This window comes from Talpa occidentalis, unplaced genomic scaffold, assembly GCF_014898055.3.
Source record: "Talpa occidentalis isolate TD23 unplaced genomic scaffold, MPIMG_talOcc4v2.1 talOcc4.16, whole genome shotgun sequence".
Classification (NCBI taxonomy): Eukaryota; Metazoa; Chordata; class Mammalia; order Eulipotyphla; family Talpidae; genus Talpa; species Talpa occidentalis.
In genome coordinates this window covers 13,452,335-13,474,764 of record NW_023601653.1, presented here as the reverse complement: position 1 = coordinate 13,474,764, position 22,430 = coordinate 13,452,335, and the positions used below count along the sequence as shown (strand labels likewise).

The following is a 22,430-nucleotide window of genomic DNA, read 5'->3' as shown; positions in this document are numbered from 1 at the left end:
TAACAGGATTGCCTTTGTCAGATTATGCTAGGTTCAACTGCAATAACAACAAACCCTCAATTCTCAGTGGCCTACTCAAAGGTTTATCTTTGCTCACGTCATGTATTAACGGTGGGTCAGCTGAGGTTCTGCTTCAAGGTCTGCCTTATAATCTGATCTTGGATGAAGAGGCAATGTGTCCCACCTAAGGCATGCACTGGCATGCAGAGGGCGGAAGGAAATGTAAGGCTTCTGCTCAGAGGCGGAACACATCACTCCTCATATTCCACTGCCCAAAGCAGATCTCATGTCAAGCGCAGGAAGGGGGTTAGGAATATGCATCTTCCCCAGGGACGAGGCTGCAAGACCATCGCAACGGGTGGGAATATAGTATCCTCACAACGAAAGGCATCAGGTTGGGGACAGTAATGCAGTCTACCCAGGAAAACCCCATATGACTTTTTTTTGTCCTGTCACATTTGTGGAACACATTCGTCTGTGAGCTCTTCTAGGATTCAGATGACGACTTATACTGTTCTGTTTTAAATGCCTGGCATATTTTTAGGAAAGGAAGTTTCTATGCAAGTTAACAGCCTTGGGCAGACATCAGACTTGGGATTGGAGTATTTCAGAATTTAGAAACCATTTTTATACTGTTGTGATATTCTACCAGATTCCAATCAGGTTGTCAATCAGATACCAGGACAGGTTGTCAGCTGCTTCTGTGGTAGGTGATTTTTTTAAGAGAGAAGGCCTTTTACCATACCCTCAAATGTTTCTTTTTCTAGCTCCCCGTACTACTCAAGATGCATTCAAAAAAAAACTAAAGCCCAGCAGTTATTTTTTTTTTTGAAGATTTTTTTATTTATACAATAGCTGGGGTACAGGTCAGATGTGCGGGAGGGTGAGAGGATTCACCAGACACAGGGTGGGGAGCAGAACAAGCAGACTGACTGAAATACACTGCTGAAGGGAGCAGCAGGTGAGTCAGGAGAGGTCTGCCATGCCATGTGGGAATCTCCCTGGCTGGCTGGGAATCGAACCCGCGCTGCAAAGGATGTGGACCACTTCGCATCGCTACGCTCAACCTGCTGCGCCACCAGGGAGGCCCAAGCCCAGCAGATATTTTAGCAGGAATGTTACCCTGGGGAGTTGATTAATAGGCATTGGAGAACTTAAATGTCACAAAGGTAGAGTTGAGGCCACAGAGATAATAACTGCAGGAAGTGGGGCAGCCACTGCCCCTTAGGCTGGGGGATCACCAGGAAGAGACTGGGGTTTGATAACCTAGAAGCAGATGAACCTAGAAGCTCAGAGGAGAACCCTGCAGTGAGCGCTGAGGGGAGAGGCTGCCAAGGCTGAGGCTGCTAACTTTGGAGTGTGGGGCAGGACAGTGAGTCCAGTGTGGAGAGGTTTTGTTTTAAACTGGAAACAACTGCTGTTGCCAGGTTGAAGGATCTTTGTTGGGGTGACATTGGCAGGAACAACTGGCACACCACAAGTCCTCTCTCCTCCCTTCCCAGCTCCCTCTAGTGCCCGCTATTGGCAGAGCCTATCTAAGTAGAATCGTATTGTAGTTGGAGAACTGAGTGTAGAAGAGGGAAAGCGAAGAGATTCTTAATAAATAGTAGAATTCCCTAATTCCTGGAATTTTACAATTTGAGTTTCAATCTTTTGGTTCAAGTCATCCTCATTTCAAATAAAAATATCCCTGGAGGAGATGAAATTTTTAATGTTATTCTTCATTTATACCCCATTATGAAAAAGTCTATCAAGTCTCTCCAAGAGAGTTAAAAATAAAGAGAGGAAGGAAGAACTATAAAAAGGGGAAGTTAGCTGGAGCGGGGATAGCGGATTCCACTAAGAGGGTGGTGGTGGGGGGAGGCAAAAAGAGAGAGAAGACAGATGATGGAAAATAAATTTTACCAACTTCCAAATTTTGTCACTCCTTGGCAGAGTTTCTAGGTCTTTGCTGCTCACAGTGATATAAAGCAGCTGCAGGAAAGTAGTCAGCTCTAATCCCTTTGGTCAGCCCTCAAGGAGACTCAGCTCCAGTGAGGGGATAATATGCTAACAGGGCCTGTGACTGGGACCAGACTAGGACAGGGGCCATTAGGAAACCACTGAATGATCCATTAATTATGCGATGACAATTGCCAAGGTAATTCAGGCAAAAACTTACTATTGACTGACTCACAGAGCACCCTAATTAGTGAAAAACTGTAGCCTGGATTATTCTAAATTGGATTTTTCTGGTCTGAGGATTAATTAGGAAATCACTTGTGCTTGTAAACTTGTTTTTATAGATTTTGTAAAAAAAAAAAATGATTTCCTCTTTATTCTGGCTAACTTTTGAGTGGGGGGGAAAAGCAATTTCTAATACATTTGAATATTGCTGTGCCTTCATGTTTTCATTCCTGTCAATCAGCATCAAGCCCCAGTTTGGTGACAAGCTCTGTGTAAGGCTGAACAAAGATGAATTAATCAGTTTATCTTTTATCTCCATCTGGTATTGATCTATCTATCTATCTATCTATATATTTTTTTTTGCCCTGGGACATTTCCTTGACTTACTTTCTGAAAGATTTTGTTCAACTTATTTTCAAATTCTATTGAATTTTAATTTCTGCTATCACTGTGTGCTAGTTCCTAAGAGCTGCTTTTATTTTTATAATATTCTGTCTTTTACAATCATATTTTTAGCTTTTTTTTTTGTATAGTCGATTGACTTATTTTATAATGGGCAGTTTTTACCTTTTGACCCCTTGTACCCATCCAACTACCCCCTTTCCTTGTCTCTGGCAACCCAGCCTGTCATCTGTGTCTATGCTCAGTTTTAGATTCCACAGATAAGTGAGATCACATAGTACTTACCAGTCGCTCTATAACTTATTTCACTTAGTGTGATGCCATCAAGGTCCATCCATGTTGTTGAAAATGGCAAGATTTTCTTTTGTATAGCTGAATAATATTCCTCAATGTGTGTCCATAATCCCATTTTATTCTTTCATCCCTCAATGAACACTTAGATTGTTTCAGTATCTTAGCTATTGTAAGTAACACTGCAGTGAACATGAGGGTGCTATCTTTTTGAGCTAGTGTTTTCATTTTCTTTGGGTAAATCCCCAGATGTGGAGCTGGTAGGGCATATGGTAGTTTTATTTTTAACTCTTTGAGGAAATACTATACCTTTCCCATAGCGGGCACACTATATTCATCCTGCCAATAATGCATGGGTTTCTTTTCTCCTCACCACAGCTGTTATTTCTTACCTGTTTGATAATATCCGTACTAACAGGTGTGAGGTGATAGCATATTTTGTTGTGATGTGCATTTTCCTGATGAATAATAATGTACCTATTGGCTATCTGTATATCTTTGGAAAAAATACGTGTTCAGCTCCTCTACCCAGTTTTAAAATTGGATTGTTTATTGTTGTTTTGGAGTTTTTGTTTGCTTGTTTTTGCTGTTGAGTTCTTTATGGGTTATTCATCCCTTATCAGATATTTGATTTTCAAACATTTTATCCCATTCAGCAGGTTGCCTTTTATTTTTGCTGTTTCTCTTTGCTGGGCAGGGATTTTCAGTTTGTTGTGTTTCCACGTGTTTATTTTTGCTTTTGTTGACTTTGGTGTCAAATCAAAAAAAGAATTATCATGAAGATCAATGTTAAAAGGCTCACCCTTTATGGTTTCTTCTTGGAGTTTCATGTCTTACATTTGAGTCTTGAGCCCATTTTGAATTAAATCTTGTGTATGATGTAAGGTCATGGTCTAGTTTCATTTTTTTAACTGTAACTGTCTAGTTTTACCAGTATCAGCTTATTGAAGAAAATTCCCTTCCCCATCACATATTCTTGACCCCTTTGTTGAAAATTAATTGACCATATATGTTTATTTCTTGGCTCTCTATTCTGTTCCATTGATCTATGTATCTGTTTTTATGTTAGTCCCATACTTTTTAAATTATTATAGATTTATAATATAGTTTGAAATCAGAGAGCATGATTAATCCAGTTCTGTTCTTAAGTTTCCTTTGGCTATTCTGTTGATTTTTGTCTGTTTTTGTGATTCCATACAAATTTTAGGATTTTTTTTCTATGTAAGTGAAATATGCCCTTAGAAGTTTGATAGGGATTACATCAAGTATGTATCTTGTTTGGAGTAGTATGGACATTTTAACAGTAATAATTCTTTTAATCCATAAGTATGGATTCTCTTTCCATTTATTTGTGTCTTCTTCAGTTTCTTTCATCCATGTCTTACAGTTTTTAGTGTGCTGATCTTTCACCTCTTTGATGAAATTTATTACTAGGTACTTGACTCTTTGATGTAATTGTAAATGGAATTGTTATCTTTCTCTTTCTGATATTTCATTATAGTGTATAAAAATATGACAGATTTTTGTATATTGATTTTATATCCAACAACTTGACTGAATTTCTTGATTCTAACAGGTTTTTGGTGGAATCTTTAGAGTTTTCTATATATAATAGAATGGCATCTACAAATAGTAACCATTTTATTTCTTCCTTTCCAATATAGACACCATTTATTTCTTTTTGTTACTTAATTGCTCTGCCTAGGATTTCCAATACTATGTTGAAAAAAATGATAGCAGTAGGCATCCACAGATTCTTTCTTAGAGGAAAAACTCAGTTTTTACCAGTGAGTGTGATGTTAGCTTTGTGTTTGTCATACATGTCTTTAATCCAGAATGATTTTTTAAACATTTCATCACTCTTCATCTTTCTTTTTTTTTTAAAGATTTATTTATTTATTTATTTATTTATTTATTTATTTATTTATTTATTTACATACATACAAGCACTGGGTACAGTCAGAAGCGGGAGGGTGAGAGAATTCACCAGAGCCAGAGCGGAGAGCGGAACAGGTAGAGTGACGACGTACACTGCTGAGGGGAGCAGCAGGCAGCAGGAGAGGTCTGCGCGCCATGTGGAACCCTTGCCTGGAGCCTTGGGGATGGAACCGGCGCTGCAGAGGCTGCTGGCAGCTTCGCAGCCCAGGGCTCAACCGCTGCGCCACCGGGGAGGCCCCCACTCTGACATCTTTCTGATTGTGTTTTATGTCCCTTTGTATTATTCTCTGTTATATTAATAGAATTTTTCAGACACTCAGTAAACTTTGACTCACTGTTCATATTTAACGATCAGAAATGCAAAACTTGAGTAGAAGTTCAGAGTAATAGGTGGGGCCTATCAGCTGTGGCCTCGTAGGAGGGATATGACTGGGTAGTTTCATTCTGGCGTCTCTATGTCACTATTTTTAAATGTTACAGCACAGGCTGGTAATATTCCCTAGAGCAATCTCTGCCAGTTTTCTGCCTGGAATGTCAAGTCCTGGCTGTCAATGTTCTGGATCCTAAGTGGATAAAGACAGGTGGGAGTCTCAGTTTCCAGTATGAAAAAATTCACTTGGTCCTCTGGTTTTTTACTCTGATACCCCTACCCTACCATGTTTGATGTGTCACAGTCAGACATTGTATTATCATACATAAAAAATGAAAGAAAAAGAGAAAAACCCTCCAGTCTTCTGTTGGAGTGCTGGTGGGAAATTGGGGGGTCTAACTTCTTTCCTTCTTCTAGCATCCTTTTCATCCCACTTCTAGAGATCACTGGTTCTCAGATTTTATGAGATTCCATTAATATAAATTTTATTTTTGGTTTTCCCAGAACTAGCTTAGGATCCTACTTTTTCTGGTCTTCTATGTCTATTGCTATTTGTCTCTTTCACATTCCACCATTTTGTTGCTATTGTTTTCTGCTTTGTTCCTAGAGTGTTTATACCTTTATTTAATCACACACAGTAATATTTTCATTGGGGTTTTGACAGAAAAAAAATTGAATGCAGATGTTGAATTTCCCATCTTTACCTGAAAGTCTCCAGTGTACCTATTTCTTAATTTTTATTTACCACTCAAGTAGCAAATATGCTATCATGACGTAATATGAGAAATGACTATTGGAATATGAAAGAAATCTTACCTTGCTTTATCTTTTAGTAGCTTATCACCTCCTCCTTTACCATAACAAGTATACTTGAGAATAGAAATTAGCCATTGTACTGCTGTTGCCTACAGCTCCAAATCTCTCAAAATAGGCCTTGTCACATAAAAAATTAATTGGTTATTTTGTTCCTACTTAGATTTTCACTAATTTGAGGATATAATTTAAGTGACAGTTTGCCGACTCACCTTTGGTTCTCCTTGTTAAAAAAGAAATCTCTATTTAAAAGTCTAATTAAGTTTCCTGAAATATTTATTTTAAGGCATTAACCTTTTCTTTGTGTATTATGAAATAATTTAACTTCGACCATCAGAAAAACCGGTCACCTTTTATTTGCTCATGATTCTTTTGATTCAGCAGCTTGTGCTGGGTTCAGATGCATAGCGTGACACTCATGCCAAGCCCACACGTGGCTGCAGTCTTTGCGTAGTGGGGTGGGGTAGTTCAGAACCGTCTCTCTCACTTGTGCAGTGGTTTATGCCAGCTCATGTTTGGGTTTCTCTCCACGAGGCACCTTATTGCCAGCGAGGCTAGCTCAGGCTTCTTCACGGGGAAAGTGTCCTGCATGGGCAAGAGTGGAGGCTGCAGAGGCCTGCTGAAGCTCAGCAATCTCACAAAAATCACTTCTGCCACAGTCTGTTGATTAAAGATGGTCAAAAATTCAGCTCATACTCAAGGACTGGAATGATTGACTCTATATCTTGAGGGAAGATGAAAGAAAATTGTGTGTATATATTGATATGTATAATGGATGCATTTATATACATATATGTATATATAAATGGCTATGTATTTTATATATGTATATATGTCTATATATAAATGGGTACAAATGGCTGGGAGGAATTATGGTCCTTTTTTTTTCTTTTGCAATATACCACAGTCTGCTTTTTGGCTGCAATTATATTCAGATTTCGCCCACATAGATGTTCTCGTTCCCACCCCAGAATCCCCAAGGTCCCATTCCAACATGACATCAGAATCCCACATTTCACATTAAGTTGCATTGGGGATGAGGAACTTTAGAAGGCACTATTCAGTTATGGTTTTCCTTGAACCAGAAGCCTGAGAATAAAAGAGAGAAGTTAACTGCCCCCTATGCTTGCAACAGAAAGGACATGGGCACCGGTTAATTATATTAGATGTTTCCATTCAAATGGAGAGTGACAAAAAACATAAAGCAATTACTGATGCAAGTTAATCCTTAAATGCAGCGGGACATGTTTCAAGCTCCTCTACCCAAGGGCCAAGAAACATGCCTTAATTAGTTATCCGATTCTCTTTCCTATTTGACATAGGCCTTAGATTTTTAAATTTGTAAGAGGTCAATAATATAGTTATAATTCTAAAATAATTATATGCAACATCTATAGGTAATCAAATGCTTCTTAAAAATATCTTGAAGTTTTAAATCATGGGAATTTTCATAACTCTGAGGATTCTTGTTTAACAGTCTCAGAATTTCCATGAATAGGTTATAAGTATGACCATAATATAGTTTATATATATGGCCAGAAAGTAGACTGTGGTATATTCCATATATAGGATATATATAAAATTAACAAGGCTTTAAAATTATCTTTATTGCCTTTATTTCTACCAAAGTATTACTGCATAAAAACTGCAATTATAAGATGAAAATTATTTTCAGAATCTTCAAATAGTAAAAAAACGGAAAATTGATCGACAATGTAATTTGATAATTCCTAGAACATTCAGTGAACTTCTGGGTAATACATGGTCTGCTTAGTCACTCAGACACAAGAGTAGAGAGCAAGGCAGACAAGCCCTGCCTTCATAGAGCCTGCTTTCTACAGAGTTGGGAGGACATTAAAGATGTAGATACATCACTCCCTCCTCTGCCCCAATGAAACAATTTTTTAGAATGTAAAACCAGAAAAGAAAATAGAACAAGGTCTTGGAATAGAAAGTGACTTATGGGTATGGGAATCACTTTGTTAGCTGGAATGGTTGAGTTGACACCCAAATGTTTGGAAGAAATAAAATCCGTGAACAAAAGCCCTGGGCATTAACAACTGTTTTCATTCAAGGACAGGATAAAGGACAGTGCTGCTGGCTTGTTATGAGTAAGGGGAAGAAGGAAATGATAAACTCACTAGTGTAGGCAGAACCAGACCATGTAGAAACATGTAGACTGTAGAGAGAAGTTTGGGCTTTCCTCCACTTTAATGAGAAGTGGTTGAGGAAACCAAGACGCAGTAAGGTTGAGAGATGGTCCTAATGCCACATAGTTAGTGGCAAAGCCAGGGTGTAGACTGAATTCTGTCTCACTTTAAAGACAGGGGGAAGAAGGGTGATGTTGGAACTGAGGGTTCTCAGGGCTGAGAGTTCATCTCCCTCCTCCATTAAATGGTTCTGTTTTTGTTTTTTTAATACCACCACATTACTTTTCAGGGTGAAGGGAGGGTGATCACGGAAGACCTTTGGGGGGAAATGTGGTCTGAGTTGAGGCTCAAAGGGTGAATGGAAGCAAGGAGAGTATTTCAAGCACCATAACTCTTGCGCTGATCCCAAGGAAAGCTAACCTTTAGGAGTCAGGAAGTGTCTGATAAAGGTAGGTAGGTGACAGGGATAAAAAAGAGGGCAGCCTCTGGAGCCAGACTGCCCGACTCCAAATCCTGGTTCTGCTTCTTATTGGTATGTACAGTGAATTTGAGCATATTACTCGAGCTCTCTAATTCTTCACTTGGAAGAGGGGCTATAAAATCCTTACCTCAAAGGTTATTGCAAGGGTTGGATGTTCATGTATCTTCAGTGCTTGGCATTGCCTGTATGTTTGTTCCCACTATAGAATCTCCAGGTTCCAGGTACAACTGAGACATAAGGAAGAGGACAACAAAAGTTTGAAGCTTGTCTGCAGTACTTATTATAGAGAACTATTACATGAGCTCAAAACGTTATGCAGTGCTATAAAAAAAAGAAAGTAGCAGAAACCATTTCATGCAGGAGGGACATGGGCTTTTAGCCTGGAATTATCTTGTCAAGCACAGTCGTGCTATTCTGTTTTCAGTTACCATCTGCATTTATGAGTCAAAATGAGTTTTTTTATTTGTTGCCTATTTCTTTATGACACCTTTATTTGGTATTAAAATGTTATGGTGCCTCTCAAATAAGGTGAAAAAAAAAGCAGAATAGGGTAAAATTGATGAACTGTATTCAGTGTAACTCTTGGTTTCCCCCTTTTTCTCTTTGATAACAGAAAATATTTTCAGTAAACCCTAGAGAAAATGTATGATAAATGCTGCCACTTCCCTCCTCTCACATAGCATTTATCTGTCATCGACCATGTCAGAGCACTTTTTGCTGAGAACAGTTTTCTCTAGGATGGAATCCAAAAGAAATAAAAGTGAGAGGAAAATATTTCTCCAAGGAATCAGTTCATATGATTTACATTTTATCTTCATCTTCTCTAACCTTTCTCTCACTTATATATTATGGAAACTCACATTCCCAACTCTGTTTCAAAGCCAAATCCCAGGCCTATTCTACCTTTTTTCTCCCATCACCTTACAACTCTTGAGACTGTATTGTTTGAAAAACTAAAGTTTAATAGGAATGTCCCATAAAGTCTCATGACCCTCACTTCCTGCTATTCAAAAACCTATACTGTGTACCAGCCACTCATTAGACCCTAGGGTTACAGAAATAGTCATGATTCTGCTGTGCCTTTTGTCCTGAATGGGAGGAAAAGCAAACAGAAAGAGGCAGAAAGAGGTTGATTTAGCCCATTATCTGCCATATAGTCATGTTCATTTCTTTTTCTGGTCTCTCTTCCCCCACTAGACTTTGAGCCTCTGAAAGATACAGATTTTATCTGTATTGTTTACCACTATACAATCAGTACCCTACAGAGTACTGCCAGTAAGCATTTGCTGAATGAATGAATGCAAATAAATGACAATAGAGAGTGATCAGTAATTGAAATGCTTACAAGATAAGAAACAGCACAAGAGGCAGGAGGACTGACTATTTGGGGGACAGAAATGTGGGGAGACTTGCTGGGGAGGTGACTTCTGAACTGAGTTGTGAAGGCAGTGGCTATAACATTGATATTCTTATGCAGTGTCTGACTCATGGGAAGTACCCAATAGAAGTTTGCTGAGTAAATAAACTTTATAATTTAAGAGGCAATTATAGTATCTCTGATATTCTACCATTAACACTTTCCTAGAAAGGAAAGATAGAACCATTTCATGTTGGAATAGGCGGATTAGCTCTATTTGTCACCTGGAAAATCTCTTAGAAGGACAGGAACATCTACTGGAAAACCCAACGTCACATAGTGTCAGTGTGAGTTCTGGGAGAAACTTTGCAGGCTGGGTAGGCCATCAGCTGAGACAGGAAACAATCTTAAGTGTTTGCTTAGAAAAAGGGATCCACCCAGGAAAAAAAATTGGGATAGGAATGGACATAGGCAATTTCCAATGATCCATTTCTCACCTCACCATGCAACAAGACCTCAATCTTGTGAAAAAAAAAAAAAATATATATATATATATATATATATCAGGTGGCTATGACCTGGGAGGAGAGGAGACAGAACAGATAAGCAAAATAAATTTTTAGTTGAGTTATCTACCGACTTTACTGAGGAAAAAAAATAAGATATAATGCCTAGACTTGCTATTAGCTTATTTTAAAATTTCTTAATTTTATTTAGCCCCAGCTCCTTCCTGACATCATGATGTGAGTACTCAGGAGACTGAGAATTTACCGAGACTTATGAGCCTCCTAGTCACCTCTCTGTGATCCTGAACTCTCTCATGATGTTCCAGATATGCCCTCTGTGTGATTGATTGAAGGCATCTCCTATGAGTAATACCAGATTATATCAGAAATTGAGCTCCCTCACCTCCAATTAATCCTCAACTTGTGTTTTCAATATGTGTATGCAGCTTCATCATACATAACAAAGACACGTTCTTCAACAATGCCACCAGAAGTAGAATTGTACATCACATTTTACAAAGAATAAAGTATGAAGAAGGAAAAAACAAAATTGGTAAGTAATCTATAGTATAACAAGCTACTTTTGATATTTGAAGATTAGAGACTTTGCCCCTTGATTGTATTGATTTATGAACTCTAGACTCACTCTTTGTTTACAGAACCTCTAGCGACTCCCTTGACAGATAACTCACACATGTAAACTCTTAATAGCATTCTTAGATGTCTTTTTAAAATAGGATGTCATCTTATTTATCAAAGATTGTGGAGAAATTCTGCAATTTTAACGGAGTCCCCATGTGTGTTAGGCAATAGGTGTGGGGAGCATCCATGGGGTGTCCGGGTAGGTGGTGGGAGAGATGAACACAGTTCTTCCCCAGAGCCCGTGTTCTAGAAGTTAAAAGCAGGCAATAAGTAAATACAGTAAGTAACATGCAGAAATTGAAATGCATGGTGTTACAGAGACAGGCTGGCTAGGAAGGGTTAGTTCAAGGTGAGACTGAATGATTAAGGGAAGCTTCCCTGAGATGATGAAATTTGGACTGAGACCTAAAAGATGAGAGGAAGCCAGCATGGGCAGATGCAGGGGTAGGTGTTCTAGGCAGAGGGAACTGCAAGGGCAGAGCTGAGCTGTCACCAGTGCAAATTCTCCAAGTAATCTCACCTCCCCTGTTAAATAGCATCCACCATTTGTATTTTAGGCATTTTTCATGAGAACATTTCCATATTATATTACCAAATTTCCTGCCTTATTAAACAGATGATTCTACATCATGAGGAATTGGGTGGGCCTCCCCTGGTGCCGCAGCAGTTGAGCTCTGGGTTGCGAGGCTGCCCGCAGCCTCTGCAGTGCCAGTTGCCATTTCGATTCCTGGCCACCAGCAAGGGTCCCACAAAAAAAAAAAAAAAAAAGGAATTGGGTGACTTTGTTCTTATCTTTGTCCTAGCAAGATTGTTATCAATAGCTTGAATAATGACCTATACCTGTCAGGATCTAAATCTGGGGGGCAAAACACACACACACTCACACTCATAATTTGAATAGTTTAATAACTCTAGCAGGAATGGAGTAGTGGAAGATTGGTTACCAAAAGGTAAGAAGAATGCCAAAGAACAGAGGAACAGCTGATGTTAGGAGCAGATACTGCTCTAAGATAGGCTCCCCCTCACAAAGCTGGGATCACATTCTGTTGGAAGAGGTGAAACTGAAAGGATTCTGCCTGAACAGGACTCTCTGGGAAGCTGCCTGAAGAAATTTCAGGGAAGTCACTCATTGTGAGCAGCACTACTCTGTGAGGCTGTTGAGGGGATACCTGACCCTTGAGGGGATGCCATGTGCTGCTGGTCACCATGCATTGCAGGATCTAGATGAGAACAAAGCTGGGTGCTGTAGCAATCTATGGAGAGGAACATGCTTGTACCAGGAGGACAAACTCCTCCCTCCTCAGGTCCTTCTATGTATAAAACTCAACACTGTACCAGCTGGCAAAGGAGAAGTAGTTACAAGGTCCAGCTCCATTATTGCAAAGCAGACAATGAAGGCTCATGTGGAGCTAAGGGGCAGTAAGTTGATAACTGGCACCTAGTCAAGCGTCTCTTGTCAAGCTTTCAGGTCCAATAGAGATTGGAAGGATGCATTGAGCATGTTAGTCATTGATTTCAGGAGCCAAAAAAGAGCTCAGGATCTGCTAGAAATCTCAGCCAAACCTAACAAGATGGCCTTTAATAGTTTGTAAATGTAAATTCCTACACACACATTCATCAAAACAACTGCCCTGGTACAGTGTGGGAGAAATGCTGTTCGGCAACCTGATGAGAGGATCAGACTCGAGAGGTTTGGCTGAATGCAGGCTGTGTGAGTCACTAGGATGATGAAGCTGCCAGAAACTACTTTGAAACAAGCTGCATAAATTAAAATGTAATAGGGAGAAACAGACAGCTACCTAGTCCAAGTCTGAAGGCAGTGAGAGTCAGTGTAGGTGGGTATGGTGAACCTGAACCTGATGTAAGCTTTCTTTTCTTTAACCTGAATAAGTGGTGGTTTCAAACATCCCCATATACTCAAGATACATCCAGTGCATAAAGTCCTTCGTGACATTCCAACTGGAAATTCTTTCCTCTTCTGAATTCCTGTGGCAATTATTTTTGTAATGTTTATTTGATAATCATATACAGCTCTTATTGCCTTAAGTTATTTATTTTCAATGACAAAATGAAAATTCTTCCACCTGAGGAACACTGTTAACATTTTGGTATACTAAATAATTCAAATATTTCATCGATTACTTTTTTTCTTTTTCCTGCTTATCCAGGTGATTTTTAAAACATACTTAGTATGTAATACTTACACTTTTATCATGCATTGTCCATTTAACATTGCATGAACATACTAGAATACAAGGAAAGGGAAGTAAAATAATGGCAGTAGTTATTCTGGATTATTTCTTAAAATGCAAATAAGTAAATAAGCAGAGCCTCTACTAATATTGGTATTATCATTTGCAACAAACTCCACAACTCATCGTACTCATGTGTTAAGAATTTGCATCTAAAAATTGCTAGTGTCCTTAAAATTGTAGATAAGTTGCCTTCATCATCTTTGCATTACCTTTGCCTAATATAGTATCTGGCGTATAGTAGGAATCTTGCTGAAATGAGGCCTTTGAAACACATTTAGTGTCTAACCAACCTCCTTACACAGTCAAAACACGGTGTATAATGAAACCGTACAGTAATTATTGTGTTTAATTTTTGCATCTCAAGCTGTGGACTATTTTTACAAGTAGTCTAGTCAAGATAAAGACAAGAGAAGACGGAAATAGTAAATTTTAAATGTTCTGAAGAAGCACAAGAAGTATATTATTGTTACTAGTAAGAAAGGATCTTTTTAAAAAATTCTCTTTTGATGAAAGAAGGAAAATTCTGCTCAAGAAACCTAGTGCTTTGAAAATTGGTAATGACAAACTGAAAAAGTACCTTACTAGTAATGACAGAGCAGCATTACAGATTATGACAAAAATATGCAGTGAAACTACAAATACTCTATTGATGGTGTTTGTCATCTTTGGTTTTATAAATAAAAGAAACAGCATGTTAGAAGAAAATTTAACATATTGGTAGAATTAATATTCATCCCCAATGTTATTTTCTGCCTGAAACTATTTCTGGTATTAGCATCTTGCATGAGCCAACATCGATTATAGATAACACAAAAACACTGATTTGTAAACATGATTCATAAGACTGTGTTTCAATGGAGAGTAAACTAAGGCTGCGTTAGTTTTCAGCGTCACTCTGAATTTATTACAACTGTGAAAATCAACCTTTTAAGGTTCGTTTTCAACTTAGAGCAGTAAATAGCTCAACAAAAATTTATTTAACAACATGGATGCATAAAATCTTGCAATTGGTTTGTATTTTTCAAATTGGTGCTTAGAAGGGAAGTCAGTAGTGTGATAAACTGAATATTACTACTTTCTCATTTTGCAGTGTTTTGGTAAATTATGATAAACTCACAGAGGTTATCAGTTTTATTAGATTAGATTCCTTTATTAGATAAGATTCCTTTTTCCCTCTAATATCTGGGACAGTTAAAAGTTATTGATGAGATGTGGAATTCTCAATAGAGACTCCAGGAAATCAGAGCTATCTACATAATCATTTATTCCTTTATTACAAAGGTGTTTGTTGAGGGCCTCCTGTATGTTAGATAAAACCCTACAGACATATAATATATAATCAGATATATATATAATATATAATCAAACCCTACAGATATCTGCATTTCAAATGTTTGTCTTAATCATTTAGTGTTAATGTCAAGCATCATAAAACAAACTAGTGTTACTGCAATTAAAAGTATCTAAACATTGATTGACCCTCCATCAATGAAAAGTGAATCAGTGCAAATTCATCTTCTAGTTAGATTTTATCCCTGGATTCTCATCAGGATCTAAAGCAGAGTTTATTCCCATATAGCCACTTGAGAAATAGCCTTCCAATAATCTTCTGTGAGGTATTATTCATCCTCTTTAAGAAAAAGCATCATTCTTGATCCACAAGAAACTTTAAGGATGAACACATCAAGCTTCCACTCCTGCCCAAAATGGAGTTAAACAGGCACACATTGGCTCTCCCATGTGAACAAATATGAAAGGAAAAACAACGTATGAGAATTATTTTCAAGACACTGAGCAGTGGACAACCAAGAACTGGGTTCCTGAGAGACAGAAAACCAATGGCCAGTCCTACAATGACCCCAGCTTGCTTCCTTGAGAGAGGTTTTGGATTTTTGGAAAGAAGCACAGAGAGAAAAAACGCAGGTAGAACCTTGTAGATTCTAAGTGAGAAGATGCTTCTGAGAGTTCAGAGAGATCAAGGTAGCTAGAAATCACAAAACAAAGTACCAGAAAGAAGAGCACTTTTTCATACAAAGAGAAAATTCTGAAGGTCTGCAAAGCCCTACCCCCCTAAGTATTCAGCAAAGTACTGATCCGTGCATATGTGCCAGGAAACTACCCAAGACCGGATGAGTACAATCCAAGATTTCTGTTTTGGAATATTTCATAATTCTCTGAGCGGTGAATGTAAATATCTGAAGATCCTAATTTACATTTTAGAAGTTAATACATTGAAGAAAAAAACAGGACCCAATTTTTTGCTGCCTGTAAGATGCAAACTTTAAAGTCACAATGGGTTAAAAGTAAAAGAATCAAAATAGATACACCAGACCAGCCAAATAAACCAGCTATCAGACAAAACCAACTATCAGACAAAATACATTCCAGAGCAAAAATCTTGCCAGAGCTCAGACCATTTTTACAATTATAAAGGAATCAATTCATCAGGAGGCCATAACCTTCCTAATATTTCTGCACTTAATAATAGAGCTTTAAACTGCGTAAAGGAAAAACTGATAGAAGTGCTGAGTGAAATGGACAAATTTACACTTATAGTCTGTGGTCTCAAGACCCCTTTTTCAATAATTAATAGAACAGTAGGCAGATAATCAGTAGGCAGTAGAAGACCTGAACAAACATTATCAATAAACTTAATTGACTTTTTAAGACCACGCCACCATCAACGGCAATTTTTTCAATTGCACACAGAACATTACCAAGACAGACCAGATTTGGGGACATAAAACAAAATGTAATATGTCATTCTTTGACCACAATAGAATTAGATTACATAGCAAAGAGAGGATCTCATTGAACCAAGAGATCTCATTAAGTAAAGATACACGTTTCATGAGTGAAAGAAAAAAATCAAAAGGGAAATTAGAAAGTATGCCATACTCCATGAAAATGAAGGTACGATATATCAAAAAGTGTGCGGCATTTAGAGATTTGTGACCCTGCGTGGCTATATAGGAGAAGTCCCACACCACGTTTTTGTTATGGTAAGTCCATCCACATCTCTTATTGCATTTTCTATTCCAACCATAGACTAGTCTATTTCCTTATTTTGTTTGTCTGAACACCTGATTTCCCAGCCCTTGATCCCAATTTCCTAGTAGATAACACAATCTTCTAAACCGTCTGCATCTCCAAGTGGGTTTAAATTGCTCTTGAAAACCTAGATTGTTTTCTCCAGAAAGTACCACCCTTCACATTAGCCTTGAACACTGAGGATTCAGAGCTGGTATTCATTCAAATTGAACTCTCTTGGTTTTAGGTCTGAACCGTTTGCTCACCAATGGCTCCTACGAAGCTGCGTTTCCCCTGCACGAGGTATTGTGCTGCCTTTGCTCTTTTTCAGTTTCTTGTTGTTAAATTGGCTTCAGGGAATAGTCATTAATTGAGTTTGTTGATATGACATTTGTTCAGAATGAATTTAATTTGTTCAGTGGGTAATTAGGAAGGCCCTCCTTGTATGTGATGTCTCTCCTCCAACATGGGTTTGTTTCTATTTATCTTTTTATGTAATTGCAAGAATACTTGAATCAAGAGTCACTCAACATGAATTCAGAGGAATAGCCGAGGGGCTCCAAGTCATAAAATTAAAAAGTCATTAAAAATTTGCATGTGGCATCGGATCCAGGGGGGGAATGTTCCTAAAATATAGAGTCCCTGCAACAAAGAAATTGTAGCTATTCTTTAAAGCATGGGAAGAAGCCATCTTGCAAAGTGTCTGGTAACACCAAAGGTGATAAATGAAAATTAATAGTATTGTACTTATTGCTTATTGCTTATTTAAGATACATACATTTTTATTTTTTTTATTCTCTTTTGATTTTTTTTCCATTCACTTATTTGCTGCCTGGCCTTGTGATATATAAGGAATTTTGCAAATGTAGTTGCAATTATGCTTTGCTCTGTTTTCCCCATTAGCTCTTTTTTTTCTTTTTTTTAGATTTTTTTATATTCCCCATACAATTGCACCCCCCCTTATATTGACCCCAGTCCCGCCTTTCCCCACCCCCCCCATAGTGTGTCGCTTGTTGATTTTGATTTTTCTTTTTTATAGTTATTCTTTTTCCTGGTCCCTTATTTAGGTTTTCTAGATTCCTGCTATGAGTGAGACCATCCGGTATTTTTCTTTTCTTTTTCATTAGCTCTTGAGCTCATTTAACCCAGAATTCTCTTTCCACATGGGATTTCAAGGACACAGTCCTCACTACTGATGAGATATTATTGTGACTGTCATGGCATTGAGCCCCAGCTCCATCTGGTCACTGAAGTTCACACGGAGAAATCACAATGTCATGGCCTTTGTCCTCTAAAATCCCACGAACCAGCCAAGATGGCGCTCCTGTTAGGATGATACTGAGAACAGTCTTCCATTAGGGAAAAATGTTAACTTTGTAGGATAGTTTTAAATATCTACAAGTGGCAAGTCTTTTTATTTGACCTCTAGTCAAATAATCTCTTGATTTTTATTTTTATTTATATTTTTTTAAGATTGATTGATTGATTGATTTATACATGCATACATACAAGCACTGGGTACAGTCAGAAGCGTGGGAGAGTGAGAGAATTCACCAGAGCAGGGAGCAGAGCAGGCAGAAGGACCAAAGTACACTGCTGAGGGGAGCAGCGGGCGGCAGGAGAGGTCTGCGAGCCATGTGGGACCCTCCTCTGGTGGCCGGGGAGCAGCCAGGGATCGAACCGGCGCTGCAGAGGCTGCGGGCAGCTTCGCAACCCAGCGCTCAACCGGTGCGCCACCGGGGAGGCCCTCTTGATTTTTAAATATCACAAGAATGTTTAAAAAAAGATGTAGAATTTTAAAAACCTTATTCATTAAGAAAACTAGAAGTGGGCCTCCCCTGGTAGCACAGTAGTTGAGCGCTGGGCTGTGAAGCTGCCCACAGCCTCTGCAGCACCAGTTTGATCCCTGGCCACTGGCGAGGGTCCCACATGGCGCAACAGACCTCTCCTGCCGCTCGCTGCTCCCCTCAGCAGCCTGCTCTGTTCCCTGCTCTGGTGAGCTCTCTCACCCTCCTGCACTTCTGACTGTACCCAGTGCTTGTATAAATAAATAAATCTTTTAAAAAAAAAAAAAAGGAAAAGAAAACTAAAAGACTGCATACAGCCCTGAAGCATTTTTTGGAATGATCCTTTTAGTACAATGGAAGTGAACACTTTGACATAAAGATTTTCTAGAGCCCAGGCCTCCCTAGGGGCACAGGAGTTAAATCTCAGCACTATCAAACTATAGCCAGCCACTGTGACATGAGTTCAATCCCCGGCCAGGGAGCTGACCCATGTGGCATAACAGACCTCTCCTGTCTCTCCTGCTGCTCCCCTCAGCAGTGTCTACTCACTATGTCTCTGGTGAATACTCTCACCCTCTGATGCATCTGGCCCACACCCCAATTCTTGTATACAAAAATAACTAAAAAATTAAATAAATAAAAAGATTTCTAGAGCCACACACTGGCATTTCTGAGCTCTAAGACAGAGCCCCACATCATATGGCTTCACATAGTTATAAGCATTGTCCAGTCCAGCAAAGGAATTCGGTAAGAACTACACCCTTCCCTTCTCCCACTCTCGCCTATGGAAGGGCAATGGCAGAAATTGGGCAGAAATTTCCCTGCAGACAAGTGATTGGTTGGGTCTACGGTATCTGAAGAGATGGGGAGCTATGAAATCCCACAGTTATGTTAAGATCTTTATGGCTTTCATGTCCACAAAGTGCTATAATATCTTATGAGAATGTCCAAATTAGAAAGAGTAGCAGCAACAATAACATAAATGTTCTTTTGAATTTTTGTTCTCACTTCCACTTTATTATTTAACCTCATGGCAAACTTGGAAGCAGGAAGGTAGATATTACTACCCTTATTTCAAGTTAAAAATTTAAATAGAAATTTAGAAAAAGGTTGGCCCTTCATGGTCACACGTGTGTGGTGACTGAGCTGAGACTAGAAGCCAGGTTTCTTTTCCCTCAGCCCTGTTCACTTTCCCCTCAGACAGGACTTTTCAGGTAAATGTGAGAAATTGGTTCACCAACAGAAAGTCTCTCTTCTGCTTCTGAAACAAGTATTGTCACTAATTAACTCAGAAACCACCCTGTCTCTCAACCCCCTTCATCTTTTCATTTATTCAACAAGGTTGGTTTAGATTTGGATTATTGCAATTCAGAAGCAACTTCCAGCTTTTCCATTCTAGAATTTTCTTACACAACTTTATCAGTGACCTGATAAGGTTGCAGTTTCAGCTGTTTACTTGTCTTGAGAGAAATGGGAAAGAGAACTACCAAGCTTGGTCATGGCCTCTGGGCAAGACCCTTTAGTCGTTCCAACCACAAAAGAAACCTAAGGAGGCAGATCATGGTTCCATTATGAACTAGGCAGCCAAGGCTCAAAGAGTTTAAATTCTTCTAGCTAAAAAGCAGTGGAACCAAAACTTAGTGGAGGTGTGTTGGGAGGTGGTGGAGGGCAGGGTGTGAAAGCAGACATTTGTACAGGTTTGCACCTATAACTCCAGGAGCAGGTACAAAGGTACAAACCTACTTTACCTCAATGAACATAGTTTGGATGGATGGATGGAAAAATACATGCATACACATATACATAAAAAGTGGTGGCGGGACCTCCCTGGTGGCGCAAGAGGTTAAGCATCGCACTATGAAGCAATCCACAGCCTCTGCAGCACGAGGTCAATCCCCGGCCAGCCAGGGAGCAACCCACATGGCGAAGCAGACCTCTCCTGCCTCACCCACTGCTCCCCTCAGCAGTGTATTTCAGCCAGTCTGCTGTTCTGTTCCCCACTCTGTCTCTGGTGAATCCTCTCACCCGCTGCACCTCTGGCCCGTACTCCAGCTCTTGTATGCATAAATAAATAAATCTTAAAAGTGGTGGCACTGAATTTGAACTCAGTTCCAACAGGCTGATCCTAGCAAGCGCATACATTTCACTACACAGGATCCTCCACAAGAGACCATCCTGAAGAACTGGCCAATCTACTCTCCCCTCAAGAGGGACTCACTGTTTTCTCATATCACCCCTATTGCTACTCCTGCCATAAGAGACTAACCTCACTGTCTGCCTTTTCCTGTGACTTGAGGGGGGGGTCACCTCACCAACAGTTGTGTTTTTATCCCAGGGAAGTTATAGAAGTAAAAACTCGATTAGAACCCACGGAGCGGAAAACCACCGACATCTGCTCTACGAATGCTGGGCCTCTTGGGGCGTGTGGTATAAATACCAGCCTTTGGATCTTGTAAGGTGAGTTTTTAACCAGCTGCACTTATAAAGCTCGCACAGATGATCAGGGCAGGCTGTTCACTGGGATAAGCCAGCACTGGAGGAAAAAGGCCTGAGGTATGCACAGCCCTCTCTACTATGGCTTCTTTTCCAGAGGGCTACTCACCTGAGGACGCTGGATATTCTTGGTGAAACAGACCTCTCACTCATGGGGATGGTGTTTCCTCTAAAGGGACTTAGAAAAGGGCATGTGAGGTCAGCCAGGTCTCCCACAGAACCCCAGAAGTTCACCTGGGTGACTGCTATTGACAAATTACCAATAACAACTGCTTACATCTATCAGTGACAAATGGAATATTAGTTCCTATCATGAAAGTAGGAAACGTCAGATACTATCCTTCTAATCAATTTCAGGCTTCTTTTAATTTTCATTTTAGACTAATAACACATAAAGATTGCTTTAATTCTGTAGGTCAAAAAATTTATTCACTCTTAACCTATGATAATTATGCAGTGAAACTTAGGTTGCTTGAACCTTCTGTATGAATATGCCCAACCTTCTGCCATGCACCTTTATAGGCTTTTGTTATGACGGTTTTTGCTTTGTCACCCTGGACACACCCCTTGTATTATTTAGAGGTTGCATATGAAGTTTGGGAAGCAAGAACCCACACCTTGTGACTATGAAAACTGGGTGGTGAGAATCCACACTGTCCAGGCTAGCTGCCTTGGTTTCACTTTTACCAGGGCCCTTAAAATTGAGCCCAGAGGAAAATGAGATAATAAGACAACTCATTTTACAGCTCATCTCCTGGGTAGACATTCTCCCTGCCAGAGTCCCTGTTATCAGTGTTTACTCTGTTGAACCAAAGACATTGATGAATTGGGTCCCATTCATTGTGTGGGTAACAAATGATCCAGTTGTTCTGGGTGAGTGGAAAATATTTTCTGAGATGAGATCATTTTCATTTGACCAGTCTCAGTGCATGATAAAACAGCAGGAAAAAAACAAAAGCAAAATCTCTCCCCAGTCCTGCATTATAGGATTATGTTGATTAAAAATTACAGAAAATTGCTGCAGGGAAAATATCTCCCATCTAAGATGGGGCTTTGATTAAGATGTTGCAGTTTGTCAATGAATATTAATTAACTGTCCGTTGTGTTTCTAGTTCCAAGTATTCTTGGCCAAGATAAACAGAAGCCCTGGGCGCTGGCTTTGATGTGCCAGAGACCTATTTCAAAAAATAGGCTCTAAAAACTTGAGGCAAATAGAAAACAGTACAAGACTTTGCACAATTAGGTGAAAATGTGTCATGGAGACCATGGTCTTAAAACAGTTTGAAAGATGGAAATAATGGACAAGGTCAGGGCCACTGGGGAAGGTTCTGTAGTGCTGAACCCTGGAAGAGCAGTGGAGTTTGTGCTCACAAGAGGAAGGAGGTGATGATCACAGGCAAGATTTGAGGAGTATGAATTTCCTGAGCATCTAGGGACTCTCATCCTTTAAATAGTTCTTGTCCCACAGATGTTGCTTCTTCCGTATCTGTACATTCCAGCATCTCCTCTGCCATTGCTCTTTTTGTTACCTATAATCTGGACTGTAGCTTGTGTCCCTTACTTGGTCTTCTTTTCCTACTCTGGCCCCTTGCAATCCATTATCTTCCCTGAAAACAGAGTGCCCTTCTCAAAATATAAATCTTATCATATCCCTTGATTGGTTAAAACTCTCATATATTTTTTTTTTCATTTCTCTCAAAGATCAGTGTGCTTAGCATGGTCTACAAGGCCTCTTGAGTGGCTTAGCCT

The 22,430-nt window shown here is 39.3% G+C and overlaps 1 protein-coding gene across 5 annotated transcripts in view; it reads left to right on the top strand.

Annotated features, from left to right (window-relative positions):
• Positions 1-22,430, top strand: part of ANO4 (anoctamin 4) — a 301,260-nt gene that overhangs the window by 221,615 nt on the left and 57,215 nt on the right. For all 5 annotated transcript variants that reach the window (XM_054696103.1, XM_054696102.1, XM_037513790.2 and 2 more), the window contains 3 exons: positions 10,921-11,027; positions 16,649-16,704; positions 20,524-20,645. In XM_054696103.1, the coding sequence (XP_054552078.1) occupies positions 10,921-11,027; positions 16,649-16,704; positions 20,524-20,645 (285 nt within the window). The remainder of the gene's footprint in view (positions 1-10,920; positions 11,028-16,648; positions 16,705-20,523; positions 20,646-22,430) is intronic.